The sequence below is a fragment of the Chelonia mydas genome, chromosome 6 (genome assembly GCF_015237465.2).
Source record: "Chelonia mydas isolate rCheMyd1 chromosome 6, rCheMyd1.pri.v2, whole genome shotgun sequence".
NCBI classification, from domain to species: domain Eukaryota; kingdom Metazoa; phylum Chordata; order Testudines; family Cheloniidae; genus Chelonia; species Chelonia mydas.
Genome location: NC_051246.2, coordinates 111923357 through 111938337, shown reverse-complemented (window position 1 = coordinate 111938337; position 14981 = coordinate 111923357). Strand labels below are relative to the sequence as shown.

The window sequence follows — 14981 nt, the reverse complement described above, 5'->3', positions numbered from 1 at the left end:
GCTCCTTATGCAACCCTTAGCAGCCTAAACAAAAGATGTAGCAAAGGCCACTTGTCCAAGTTGTTTGGAAACAGCATGGTCTAACAGCTTTATTAGTGTTCCATTCTTTTTTTCTTTAAAAAGTTCAAAAATTGTAATGAAGGGCCCAAGCCAGAGTGCTCTTGATTCACGCTAAAGGCAATGAGACTAGAGGGCCCAAAGAGAAAGCAGGGGAGTGGAAGGAATTCCCCATTTCAGTTCACATCTTGAGGAAAAAAAGGCGGATAAACATTTGAACTATGAATCCAGACTTTTCCTCCAATCCTGACTTGACTGTTCCCCCAAGATGAGAACATTTCCCTCTAGCAACACTTCCATCTTAATCTTTCACTGTTTATAGGATCTCCACCAGGTTGAGAGTCTACAGTCCATGCTTTTTCAAATTGCGATGATTAATTCTTTCTAACAAGGAAGGAAGCCAGCTAGTCACTTATATAACAATATATAGTTGGGCTAATATAAGCAGAATTGCTATAGTTACACATTATTCATTGGCCCATGTTTTTGCAGACTAAATATACAATATCTAAGAGAACAAATGTTTTAAGGGCATATACAAACTTTTTAATGCCCAATATTTAAATCCAGATTTAAAAAAAAAAAAAAATCTGTAAATCAGTATAGAGTGAAGTCCAAATGGACTCAGATATCAATCTGTAGTATACAGACACAGACCCGTACGATAATGGGCATAATCCAGATACAGCATAACTGCACAGATGCCACAGGTGGCATTTGGTTAGATTCTAAATTAGAAAGCTATACTATGAAAGTAACAGAGGATCTCTTATGAGAATATCATCTGTGAAACCTCTCCATACTGAGGAGGAGTTTGGGGTAGGGACACTTCTACTACAGACACCAACTCACTTCCTTACACTGTTCATTTTCAACACTGCTGCCACCCCACCTAAAGAACAAAGAGAACACCAGTAGCATCCTGCGTGGAAGCTCCTAATGCACCATGACCAAACGAGTATAGACCAGATCTTCCTCTGAACAGGGGATCTTTGTGATTAGATATTATCAGTCCATTGCAGCCTCCCACTCCCTCTCCCCCATCAATGTAAGAAACTCCATTTACTAATACTTCCTTTTGCAGAGTTCAACGAGTTTAGCTGCTGTGCAGCACTGAATGTTTGAAGATGCTTGGCAGACAGGGTTAGACACACTAGCGTGGTCTCAATGTACCTACCATACTAAAAGAAGTTAATCACATCGCGATCAGTCACATTTCAGCACAACTGGCATTATGGGCTCAAGATAATAGAAGAAAGTTTCCAAAAGGAAAGTTAAAAACAAAACAAAAAAGAAAAGGGCTATTTTCAAATTTTAAAATAGAGTCTAAATTACAGTGCAAGAAGGTATTTCCTGTTCATCATTTGAGAAAATTTTAGTTCAAAAGTCAATTTCATATTTTCCAACACACAAACATATTTAAGAGCATGGACTTTCACAGTTTGCCATTTGTTTTAGCTAATTTGTATAGAGAGGCTCAAAACCTCAAAATGTACAAGAGCACTAAATGTGCAAATTGGTAAAGATTTCATAAGGAGGTCAAAATCCAGTTCTGCTTTCACAATTGGAGGTTCCTTGCTCCAGGTCCACTGAAGTAACCAGTCACTCTAATTAAGTTACATTACAGGCCGCTCAGCACTTAGAATTCTTCTTATTTTATAATTGTAAAGCACCCTGAAAACCTATGCCACAGTATCACAAATAAGGAACATTACTAAAAAATTAAATTAAACAAGTTTCCAGAGAACCAGCTGCCTCAGCTGCACTTGCCTAGCATCTGTTCAGAAACCAATATGGATATTCAGAAGTTCAACTGTGCAGCTGAAGTGTTTTACAAACCACATCCAGTTATAATACTCTGAAGGTATGTTACAGGACAAGAGCCCACCGTAAGTGCATTGTACAGTTCCCCTTGATCAGAGGCAAGATTTCTGAGCTAAGAACTAATCACAGAGAGCTCTAAGCCTTTCACTTGGCCAAGTCACAACACTAAACTAGGCTGAAAACAAAAGTTTTAAGAGCAACTCATTAAGTGGCAGAGACCAGTTAGAACAAAGGATCCACTTTTCATAACTATCAAGTCAGTCCCACCATTAATACACTCATCAAAAGGTGAGGCAGTGACAAGTTTATTATGCAAATACTGCACGAGTCAGGTTGATTTCACTAGGGGACCTCATGACCTCCAGTAACAAGACTGTTGGAGAGGCCTCTTGGCATTGCACAACAAAGTGACAGACAGCATCTTTGGGCTACTCACTTCACTGTGCAATGCCAAGGGAAGCTATACCAAGAGAAACAAGGTGAACCATCTAGTTCATTATACTTTTCACTCTCATTCCAGATGGACGACCAATGCCTAACTGCCAGGGAGCTGCACCCAAGCTTCCTCCCTGCCTAGACGTGGTCCCACAACTTCCGAGAGTTACTGGGACCAAATGTATTACGGGCAGTATGAGCTGGGTCTCCCTGAGGCAAGATTGCACTGACCAAGTCTCTCAAAGCTTTAAAGAAATCAAATCAGCTGCAAGCAAACTAGCAGGGACCTGGCCATCCAGGAGGCAAAGGAAACATTTGGGTGTTAATATGACCAAAGTGGGGTGCATTCCCAGACCTCCAGCATTTCAAATGGCATCTCCTCACAGTAAGCGTTTCTCCCACCTTCTGCGTCCTTGGATCCAGATGTTTCTAGGGTGCTACTGTAATTCGTCCCTAAACAGGAATACTTCCCTAGATCAAGCGTGCTCTGGTTTTATTCATTTATTTTTGTAGTATAGCAGGCAAGAGACTGGTGAAGGCCAGCTCTCCTGTAAGCAATCCACAGATGGCTTCTCCCTCTCTACCTCCCCCTGGCATCTCCATCATAGATCTGATTGAATTAGGGCACCCTCTGGATTAACCAGTCATTTGTCAGGAGTTCACTTCTACCGGAAAGAAAACAAGAGCATTCTCTCTGAAGATGACTGGACATAACAGAAGTCTGGAGGTACAAGAACTGGCTCATACTTGTACTGCTATAACTGACATGAAAGGTACTTAGTTGCACTACAGCCATGAGAAGGAGAATTGCACAGGAAAAATCGTTTCTATCTTCTCTGTATTTATAGATTCGGAACAAGTTGTTCTCGTCAAGAAATTCTATAATGCTTTTCAAAGTCATTGAAACCTAAATCTTACTTAAAAGTGATTAGCCATGCAAAAGGGTAAAAAAAAGTAACTAGGTTCCTTTTTATATTTACAATATTTCAGCGCATACAAGACGAACAAGCAGAAAGCAATCAGGGTCAAGTAGCAAGCATGTTTTTTTGCTAGTACTTCCCTCCTCCTCCCCCCCCCCCCCCACATAAAATAAAATAGATTTCTATTCATCTTTGGGACACAAAACATTCCCTTTCACTAAGTTTTTCCATTAAACACACAAGTACACACAGCTTTTTGTTCTCTTTTTTTTAAATCCTCAGTTTCTCAAATGGAGAACTCACAATATATGCTGGCCTACTGATAACAAGTATTGTTTGCTAGAGCTGTCAGCTAGCAGTCAAACGTTTGACTCACAATTCTTTATATTTACTAAAGAGGGCAATGGTGGGGGAGGGACAGCTTTTCTCAATGTATTCATTAACTCAAGGCCAAACAGCAAAACTTATCATCAATATATAAATATTTATAACACACTTAGGAACAATTAAAAACTTACTTTTCTATTTAAGACAAAAGAGGCAAGTGCTGCGTCCAGCTACCAAGACCTGGTTTACCAAACAACATGTAGTTGCAATACCTTACATTGGACCAGTGGGTGGGTAGGATGAGAAAGGGACCAGTACTAATTTAAGGAAAGATTCTACAAAACTTTGTCCATGTGACCTAGTCCTTAGAGCCCTGCATGGCTACAAAATTTGTATCCATATCCAATCCACAAAAATGGACCGTGGATGTGGATATCCAGATTTGCAGGGATGTCCTACTGCCAGTAGCCAATCCACTGAACTCAAGGAGCTACAAGTAAGGACTATTGCTCCACATGTGTAAGTATTTGCAGGCTCATGTCCTTGGCTTTCAAGAATCACAAAGATCATCATCAGGCCCTTGCCACGTTCAATTTTAGCCATTATAATTTTAAAGAAAAATTTAAGATCATCCAGAAGGCCACTTTAATTCAGAAGGAAATCTAGTTATTTTTTGGCTCCAAAAGGAATCCATAAATATATATTCTAGTTTTAGTATTTTTCCCAGCTCTACTGAAAACCTCTAACCCATTAGAGGAGGTTAGACTAGAGGATCCTAGTGGTCCCTTCTAACCCTATGATTAGCCAAAAGGTGAGGGGTTCTCTGAGCACTTTTTAGTAGTTTTGTTTTTATTCTGTTTGATAGTTTGTCATTGCAAATCCAGAGAGTAACTAAGGGAACCTTAATTTTTGATTTCATGTTGTACAATATTCACTGCCTCTTTGGTCTGATCTAGCTCTAATGTAATTACGAAATCTGAATCAACATCTTGTTACTGTCTTGCTCAACTTCACTATATTTTGCAGAACATAGTTCTGAAAAGCCTTCCTAGTTTAATATTCTTTACTATAACTGCCTCACACATGTGCATAGTATTTTTATATATACACACAAGAAACAGACTGGACTAACAGAACTGCTACTTCCGCTTCTTATACTAATTTTGATTGTAAGCATTCAGGGCAGGGACTGTCTGTTACTCTGTTTTTATGAAAAAAGAAAAGGAGTACTTGTGGCACCTTGGAGACTAGCAAATTTATTGGAGCATAAGCTTTCGTGAGGTGAAGTGAGCTGCAGCTCACGAAAGCTTATGCTCCAATAAATTTGTTAGTCTCCAAGGTGCCACAAGTACTCCTTTTCTTTTTGCAAATATAGACTAACGCGGCTGCTACTCTGAAATCTGTTTTTATGGTGCCTAGCACAATAGGGCCCCTTTCTTGGTTGGTCTTTAGGCACTAGCATAATAAACAAACTTCTGTAATGAACATGATTAATAATAAATATATCAAAGGTACACTTAACTTTAATGCCGAACTGTAGCTAAAAGCATTTATAGTCCCTATTCTAAAATCATGGCCATGATGCAAAAATCTGTTCTGTACTGGGTTTCAGCCTCCAGTACCGATGCAATAGTGCAGATCCTTAGTGTACACATAGTTTTACACTGGCACAGTTTACCCAGGGGTAAGGAGACACTGTTTATACTAGGGGTTTGTACCAATGCACCAGCTAGAGCAGAGGTGGACAAACTACCATCCTGCCCAGCCCCTGAGCTCCCAGCTGGGGAGGCTAGCCCCCAACCCCTCCCCAGCTGTCCCCCCGCCGTGATGCCGCCGCACACCAGCGCTCTGGCCTGCTGCTCCTCCCGGGCAGCACGGGCAGCGTGGCTGGTTCTGGTGGGGCTGCGAGCTCCTGCTGCTCTGAGCAGCATAGTAAGGTGCGGGGGGTCCCGTGGGGCAGTCAGGGGATGGGGAGCGGGGGGGGGGGGGGGGGGGTTGGATAGGCATGGGAGTCCCAAGGGGGCTGTCGGGGGGGGAGGTGTGGATGGGGTGGGGGGGGGGGCACTGGGGACAGGGAGGTGTTGGATAGGGGGGTGAGGTCCCATGGGAACGGTTAGGGGCGGAGGGTCCCAGGAGGGGGTGGTCAGGGGACAAGGAGCAGGGGGGTTGGAGGTTCTGAGGGGGGAAGTCAGGGGGCAGGAAGTGGGAGGGGCAGATAGGGGGTGGGGGCCAGGCTGTTTGGGGAGGCACAGCTTTCCCTACTCACCCTTCCATACAGTTTCGCAACCCCGAAGTTTGCCCACCCCTGACCTAGAGTCCCAGCATAGGCCAGGGCAAAGAACCAGCAGGTTTTACAAATCCTTTGTTCTTCCCTACTAGAAATAGGATGTTTAGTAAACTGAACCTACAGTCATTGTGCATTATTATAACACTGTGCTGTTTGAATGTAGTAGTCATAAGAATTTCTAGGCCAAACAATTGTTTAGGGTTAAGAGAGATAGACTCCAGATAGCTGAAATTAACACTTTTTGCTGAAAGGTCAAGTTTGACTGGCATTATATTCCAGAAGCACAGTTATTTAGGAATGCGTACTATTATTTAAAAAAAAAATCAAATTAAAAACTGAATAGGGATGTTCAGAAGAGAAAATATACATTTTTGTGAACAATGTTAACTGCAAAACTATCAAGGTAGTTTGGAAAACTAATGCTAAATTTTACCAATCTACTTAAGTAGAAGGTAAATGTGAGTATACACTAAACTCTTAATTATGTCTAAAAATTAGTTCCACAATAAGGGCCCAATTCAAAGTCCATTGAAGTCAATGAAAGTCTGCTTATTTACTTTCTATCAGGCTATTATGGACTAAGTACTGCATTGTTTACTCAGGCTGAACTTCCACTGAAGTTGTGTAAATTAAATTTATTTTTCCAGCTATGTCATACACTTCCCACCCCACTGGGAAGAAAGATGATTCAGTAATGAGTGCAATAACTTTTGCATATGTAAATCTACAACATTAACTGAAAACTAGAAGAAAATAAATACAATCCTAAATGTATTCAGTTCAGTCACAGCAGTAAGAAAAAAGTCACTCTAGTAGAGAAATGAGGTAAGCTAGAGAATTGATTTGCAAGGTTCAACGAAAAGCGTAAAGTATTGTTGTAACACTTGGCTAGAAGCCAGTAGGATCCATGTATGTTACAGCAATGTTGTGCTTGACCTACAGAATGAAAAAGAGAGTCAATTGCTCCCTAATAAGCCCTTCCCCCAGTGGTCAACCCAAAAATGGAGTTTCCATGAGCAGAGACACCTTGTATCCTATTCTGTCAATCAGAAGAACCAATGAGAAATGTCTACCCAGAAAGAAGACAGGAGAGAGAGACGATACAAATAAAATCTGTAAATAACTATATGAAATGCTGTAACTAAAAAGATGTTCAACCTGAGTATCCACAAAAAATGCATAAGTGAATTGATTTGTAGAGACTGCAACAGTGTAAAAAATAGAGAAAAACCAACCTATTCCATTAAATAAAAAGGCACCCAAAACATCTTCATCCTCTGCACCGAGAAGCTCAAGAATATATATTTCAGAATTTAGATTGATCTAATAAGTCAATTAACAGCAAGAGTTACTCTCTGGTTTGTTCTGAGAAATGAACTATTGTTATTTTCAAGTCGTGTGTTTTGTTTTGTTCTTTTAAGCCAAGAGGTACAGAGGATTCAATGAAGTTTGAGAAACGCAAGAGGCAACTCCAAGTGTTAAGACCTCCAGACAGTAGGAGGGTTTTCCACTAGCTTTAACCAACAGTTACAAAAGAACAATTAAAAAAACACATTTAAAAACTAAGGAAGTCAACAGTCTACCTCTACACACACAGCTGTAGACACATCTATACTAAATTGTTTGAATCACATGCCTTCCAATACAACTACAATTCCTTTGTTTGCTCACAATTTTCTCCCATACCACTTTAAATTAGCTTACAAAGAACTGCAGCAGAATAGATGGAATGTGGAACATTTTGGCAACCAACTGGTTCTTTTTAAGAATTTTTTTTTAAAAAAACAGCCACATTAGTTTGCCTAAAACAGCCATAATCGAATATATTTCAAAAAGAGGAACAGGCATTTGTGACTTCATCTTTTTTATTTCTACCCTTATGGTCGAACCCACAAACATACAAATCGTGTGGAGGGGGAGCGGAAATCTAACTGCCATTTACGGTCTCTCCTAGCCAAATCAGCTTCCCTGCTTTTCTCCCTGTTTGCAAAGCGCCCTCTGGAAAAGCATCTAGACTTCTTTTATTAACCGTTGGCGGGCGGGGGGGGGGGGGGGGGGGGGGGGGGGGGGGTGAATCGTGGTTCTTCTCTGACCCTGAATGTCTCGTTTTGGGGGAGGGGGGAGTGTATTTTTTAAAAGTACTAGGGTAGGGGAATAGAAAACCCACTAAAAGCTTCGATTTCATATTAGTGCCAGGGAATTTGATGAAAGTCCTTTTAATTAGTGCCACGCTACTCTCCTAAAAGACCCAGATCCCAACCCGATCGTCATGAATATGAAACTAACCACACCTGAAGAAAGAGAGAGAGAGAGAAAGGGGGGGGGGGGGGGGGGGGAAGAGAAAGTAGCACGGCTAATCCCTCTTGCTTCCGTGCCATAGAGTGAGATATTCATATTTCCCTGGGGGAGGGCGGGGGCGAGGAGGGACGTAAATAGATCTATAGCTATACTTTTGGTTCTATTTCATGGAAAAGGAAAGATCTCCCTCTCCCCCTCCCCCCCCCCGTCTGGAGGCACGTTTCCCCTACACGTTCCCCCCTTGTTGCTGTTCTTCCCTTGGACAGCAGGGTGAACATACACACACACACACACAAAAGTTGTTGGTTTTCCCCTCCCCTTTTAATTACCAGAAATCTAATGCAACCAAGTGACCTCTCCCGCACCCCCCAATAAAACAGTCTTATGTCCAGCGGATCAATCCAAACACTAACCCCAACTCCCAAACGCAGGATGTCAGATCTCCAGCCAGCCACACACACAGCCGTTGGAGGCTCCTAACCCACTCACACTCACACAATGGTGCTGAATCCTTAGGAGACACTGGAGACAAAATAACTCACCCGGATCAAAATCAGGAACCACGGCTTGGTATTGGGCTCCAACTCTCATGCCGCCTCCTGCTGAGATGTCAAAGAGAGAGAGAGACCGGGTTAGAAAGAGCGTGCTTCATTGATTCGTGTGTGTGTGTGTGTGAGTGTGAGAGAGAGAGAGAGAGATTAACAGAGAAAATCCCGGAGCGACTTTGAGGCTCCCACTTCAGCGGACTTACCATGCTCTTCATCACTAGAGGAGCCGGAGCTGCCTTCCTCCCAGGAGTTGCCGCTGCTATTTCCATTGGGTGCTGCTGCTGCCAAACTTTTATTATTCCCATTATTGCTGGCGCTGGTGGCGGCAGTGGCGTTATTATTCCTGCCTCTTCTTTTCCCTGAGACCTCTGGGCCCTTCTCTATCATGGCTGGCATTTGGGGGTGAAACTGGCAGAGAGAGCAGAGTTAACTCGGGGGGGGGCTACAGAGGGGGGGGAGGAGGAGAAGGGGCTGCTGGAGCCTGGGAGCAGCAGCAGCAGCTGGTAAAGCCCCCAGCTGGGGGCGGGGGGGGGAAGAGGGGGCGAGAGGGAGGCTGAGGCGCTTTCAGTGTGCGGCCGCTTTAAATCCCCTGCACGGCGAGGGCTACAACTTTGAGGCTCATCCCAGCGCTGCACTTCCCTGCACTGGGACGCTCGTCAACCTGCGCTGCTGCCTGGCCGCGGCCCCACCCCCCCCTCCGCTCCGGCGCCCTCCCATTGGCGGCCCCCACATTTTGGGAGGCAGGTGCCTTTGCCATTGGCCGCCCCACCCTGTCCATCAAGCCGGCCCGGCGCTTCCGTTTGTCAGGTTAGGTGGAGGCGTATCGCCCGCTGTACGTGGTTGGGTTTTGCAATCTCTACGCCCAGTGATACATCCCCTTCCAAGGCTACATTGTAGCGGGGAGGGAAGTGGGGGAGTTTCACGCCGTGGCCCCGGAGGCGCGGGGAGCTTTGGGGACGGGCTCGAAGAGGGGGGGGGGGGAGGGGATCGGGCGGAGGGGCCCCAGCGAGGGGGCTCCAAACCTCGTGCTTTGAACTCAGCAGCACTCGGGGCTGGGGACTATTTTCCTCCCCTTGGCGGAAGGTTACGCGGAACGCGCCGCTCAGTTTGAATGGAACCCCCATACAAAGAGAGAAACTAATTGCTACAAAGTGGCCCCGGGCTGGGGCCAGCCCCCCCGTGGGGGAGGGGCGGCGCGGGGACCAGGGTGGGGAGACCTGCCCTGGCTTTGGCCGGGCAGAGGCGCCCCTCGAGCGCGAAGAGGAGTTCGGCCGGGCGGGGAGGAAAAGTCCTTGCAATTGCTAGAGTTGGCCAAATTGCCCCCTCGGTGGCGCCGCGTGGGGAGGTAAGATCAGGGCATTAGCCGGGGGGGCAAATCAGCAGCCGCTACCCCACCCACCTGAGCAGCAGGCGCCTGGCCAGGGGACAATGGGCAACAGACAGAGTTTAATGAAACACAATAAAAGGTGGAGGGAGATTGATGCTGGCCGACCGGTCCTGAAGTAAGCAGGGTGCCACCCACGTGTAGGGATCAGTCCTTGCATAGCTGATAGCAGGATCAGGCCCTTGAGGGCCAATCCTGCAGACTCTTGACCACGTGACAAGCTTTGTTCACAAGAGCTGTCCCAGAAAACTGCTCATGCATGTCTGCAGGGTCATGTTCTTAGTCCCAGATCCTCAAAGGCACCCAATACCTTTAAGGATCTGGGCCTTACCTCTTATAGAAATAAGGTCCTTGCCATGAGGAGTTTGCAGTGTAAGCGTCTGACTCTGTAGAGCTTTCTCTTGTGACATCAGCGGGCTTGCTCCTATGAAAACTGCTCTTCTGAGGATTCCCCCATGGGGCCCTGACAGCCCATATGGCTCACAAACCACATATCACACTCCACATTTCTTCCACTTCCAACCTGCAAACAGATACGTGGGCAGACACTTTTGCCTTTGCAGATTCAACAGCACGACTGGGGTTTTGAGCCTTAATCCTGCAAGGAGCTCTGCTCAAGCAAAAATCTGAGCCCACAAAGAGTCCCTTTTTCTGCTCCTGGGCTTCACAGGAGTGCAGGAATCGATCCACACGGATGCAGTTGCAGCATCAGCAGCAGGGACTTTCGTCCTCATGCCCGTTTGTACAGTGCCTGGCACAAGGTCTGATCCTAAACTGAGTGGTGCTACAGCAATATCAAAATAGCAGCAACCAGTTTGGTAGGGCAGGGGCTGTGAAAGGAGTGAGAGGACAAAACAAGCAGGGAGAAAGAAGTGAAGCAGTAAGAGCACTTTTCCTTTCTCTCCCTTTTCCACTGAATTGCTACTAGTGAATGAGGGGGTTTTTTTGGGGGGGGGGGGGGGGGCGGGCGCGGCGGGGGGAGGACACTTACTCCTACTTTGCAAAAAAAAAGTCGGGACTATCCCTGCCAAAGAGTTGGAATGCACAAGCTGTAAGAGTATTTACTATTTGAACAGTACAGTAGCATGAGGTAAAAGTAAATCTAGGATGGGTTGTACCTTCTATTACTAATTCAAATTACCTCCTGCAGCAGCTATTTTTTTATTGGTCAGTAGCACAATTAAAGCTGCAATTTGACTAGCTGCAGCTATCTGAATGTCAGACAAACTGTCTCCAGTCACACCCCACCTTCCCCACCCCTCATTTAAATGTGAGGGAACTTGAAAAGGGGAGAGAAAGCCTGCTGATCAAGATAGTGGTTTGGGTTGTTTTTTTTTTTTTTTTTTTTTAATTTGGCTTGTTTACTATTTTACTGATTACTCTGCCTTACACTGGACAGGTCTACACTGCACAGTTTTGCCAGGATAGCTATGTTGATTAGGAGTGTGAATAATTCACTTAGGAAGAATTTAAACCAAATTAAGACCACCTCAGTTCTGAATGATAGCATCCAGAGAGGGATTTAAGGACTGTGTGGATGCTCTTATTCAAAATTTATTTACTTAACAAAATTGAATTAAGGCCAATATAATTCTGAATGTGTCTACAAAGGCATTTAATGTGGGAGAGTCTAAAAGTTAATTTGGATTAATTTTCCTTAGAGCTTGTCTACACTTAGGGCTTGTCTTCACTACTGAGGGGATCCATGCTGTTGCAATCAATACAATGGGTGTTGATTTAGCAAGTCTAGTGAAGTCCCACTAAATTAACAGCTGCGTGCTCTCTGGTCAACTCTGGTACTCCAGCTCCCCAAGAAGAGTAAGGTAAGTCAATGGGAGAGTGGAAGGAGTAAGCTGATTTAAGCTACAGCTGTGATGTTATTGACATGAACTGTGACCATATAGGACTTTGGTTGCAACCCAAAGTCCTATAGTTGCACCAAATCTTTTACCAAGGGGATCAAGTAAGGTGTCTATGGAAAGGTTGTGATTTTACTGGTTATGATTATGCCATCTGTGTATCATTTTTGTATATGAAGTTATGAATATTGGCTATGTATATCCATGTGTTTGATTCTCAGTAGCATCAGTGAAGCATTTGGTCAGCTTCTTGAGAAAGGACTATTCTGAGTAAGTGCCCAATCAAGAAACACTTAACTGACAATGGACTTTGGGAGATGCCAATCGACATCTGAGCATTTCTGGGAACATTCAAACTAACATGTAAACAATGGCGTTGTCCATGAATGATTCAGCTTTTTGCAGGCCATGTGACTTACCCAGTGGCTACAGACTCCATCTTGTTGCTGTGATTTTGCACAGAAGAACAAAGGGGGTTTTGCCCACAAAAGAGAATATAAAAGGCCCTAGAAGCCCCTCCATTTTGGCTTCAGCTGGCTTAAGGGATGGCCTCTCCAACCCAAAGAGATGCCTGAAAGAAATTGGGACAAAGGACTAACTATAGGGGTGAGAGCAATTGCTGAATCCAGGCCATAAACCACAACATTGGTCTGAAAAGGATTGGGCCCAGACTAGGAAGAAGTCTAGTCTGTGAAAGAAGCTTATTGGAACATCTCTGGGGTGAGAGATTAAGCCTAATACAGTAGGAAACTGAATACAGGCAGACTAGTGTTTTGTTTTATTTTGCCTGGTAACTTACTTTGTTCTGTCTTATTACTTGGAACCACTGAAATCCTACTATTTAATATAATCACCTTTGCTTATTAACTAACCCAGAGTAAGCAATTAATACCTGGGGGAGCAAACAGCTGTGCATCTCTATCAGTGTTAGAGGGCAGACAGTTTATGAGTTTACCCTTTATAAGCTTTATACACAGTAAAGTGAATTCATTTGGGGTTTAGGCTCCCAGAAAGATTGAATACAGGGTGCTGGGAAAGTCCCTCTTAACTAAGAAGCCCCTGAGTTGAGTGGATCTCAGTTTCAGTGAACTGCAGAGGTGTGGCCCAACCCCTGGGTCTGGGCTGAAGCTGACTGGAGTGTCTAACTCAGTAAGACAAGAGTGGAGGGGCACCTGTTCTGGCAGGAGGGTTGTTCTCAGCGGTATCCCAGCACATCTAGTGACAGTCTTGAGGGAGTTTCTGTGACCAGACCCATCACAGTGTCAACTCCAGATACATTATTCATGTAGCTGGAGAGTAGCAGTGTAACTTAGGTTTACCCAGTAGTGAAGACAAGCCCTTAACACACTACAACATACCTTCCATTGACCTAGTCTGTATACACAAGGGTTTAGGTAAAATTAACAATGCTACTCAGGGAGTGTGGCTTTTTCATACTTCTGGACAATGTAGTTATATCAACCTAATTTTCTAGTTTAGACCAGGCCTAAGTGTCCCCATGTAAACAACCCCAAAATTTTACTTCTAGATAGCTACTTATATCAAAGAGGGTCTTGTTTAATTTTCATAAATGCTTTCTCCCTTGAAACTGGAAGGAGAAATATATAAACCAGCCCCTGTGAAATATATATCAGCTTCCTTCAGAATAATGTCATCTTGTCTATATTCGTCTCCATCACATACTCAAATTATGTCTACACTTAAAACGCTACAGCAGGACAGCTGCAGTGACAGCTGTAGCACATCAATGTAGACATACTACAGTGACAGGAGAGGTTCTCCTGTCATTGCAGTAAATCCACCTCCCCGAGAGGCAGTAGCTAGATAGACGGAAGAATTCTCATTGCCCTAGCGTTAGCTACATAGGGACTTTGGTCTGCTCAGGGATGGGGATGTGGATTTTTCACACCCCTGAGCGATGTAGCTGGGTAAATCTAATTTTCTAGTGTAGACCAGCCCTCAATGTATACATTTTATATATACACACAGTAGAACCTCAGGAGTTATGAACACCAGAGTTACGAACTGACCATTCAACCACACACACCTCATTTTGAGCCCAAAGTACACAATCAGGCAGGAGCAGAGACCCCCCCCCAAAAAAGCAGTACAGTACTGTGTTAAACTACTAAAAAAGGGAAAACAGCATTTTTCTTCTGCATAGTAGTTTCAAAGCAGTGTTAAGTCAATGTTCAGTTGTAAACTTTTGAAATAAAGTTGTTTAGAATTACAAACATTTTAGACTTACCTTGGGAATGGAGGTTGTTAGTAACTTTGAGGTTCTACTGTACAATCAGTATATATTTATCTCAAATTTAGTACACATTAGTAGCTGCAAGCCTGTGGTTTTGCACAGGTGTAATTCATAAAGTCAAAACAAAAATTGGACAGTAACAAACCACTAATCCCAGTGATTAGAATATCACCAGATTCAAACAAAAGTAGCTCTCAACTAGGCTTGTAGCTGTTCCTGTTACTTCAGGATTGTCACTATGGAGCCTACAATGTCTTAAGTCAGTCTGGAGTCTTAATATATAGAAACACATACAGTGTGTGTTGATTACATATATAAATATAATCACAGTATATATGTGCACATATAGAAAAAAATCTAGTTTTATATTCTCCCCAGTATATTGTAAAAATGGTTATTTTTGCAGTAAAAAATTCAAAAAAACTAATTTCACAACAGCAATTTCTGGTTCCACTTTTTTCCCCCCTCTCCAAAAGAATGTTCTAAATCACAGGAATAATAAGTGCTGCTATCCTGGAAGCTTGACAGCATCTGCAAATATTTCTTGGTGCAAAATGTGTTAGTTCTACAGTATAATACACACATTGCATGAGAGATAGAAATGCAAACTTGGCAGAATGTTAGTTATCCTTTTCTGTAGTCTAGGCTCCAGTATTTCTACTTCAGAAATGTGGGTGGTGGGAATAGCTTCTGATTTTCCTTTGGAAAGGAGTTTGAGTTAGATTCAAAAGGAGTTTATGCTGACACTGGGGCCCAAGCCTGAAAAGACTACTGCATATGCTTACCTT

General features: G+C 43.7%; 1 protein-coding gene across 2 annotated transcripts in view; it reads right to left on the bottom strand.

The window, feature by feature from the left end:
• The window catches only part of RCOR1 (REST corepressor 1), a 131075-nt gene extending 121668 nt beyond the window's left edge, over positions 1–9407 (bottom strand). The window contains exons 1-2 of one of the 2 annotated variants that reach the window (XM_037900985.2): positions 8900–9407; positions 8691–8750 (exon numbers count right to left, since the gene is read on the bottom strand). In XM_037900985.2, coding sequence (XP_037756913.1) covers positions 8691–8750; positions 8900–9092 — 253 coding nt within the window. In that variant the 5' untranslated portion in view covers positions 9093–9407. The remainder of the gene's footprint in view (positions 1–8690; positions 8751–8899) is intronic. The other variant, XM_037900986.2, reaches the window with a different exon arrangement.
• Positions 9408–14981: the final 5574 nt, after the last annotated feature.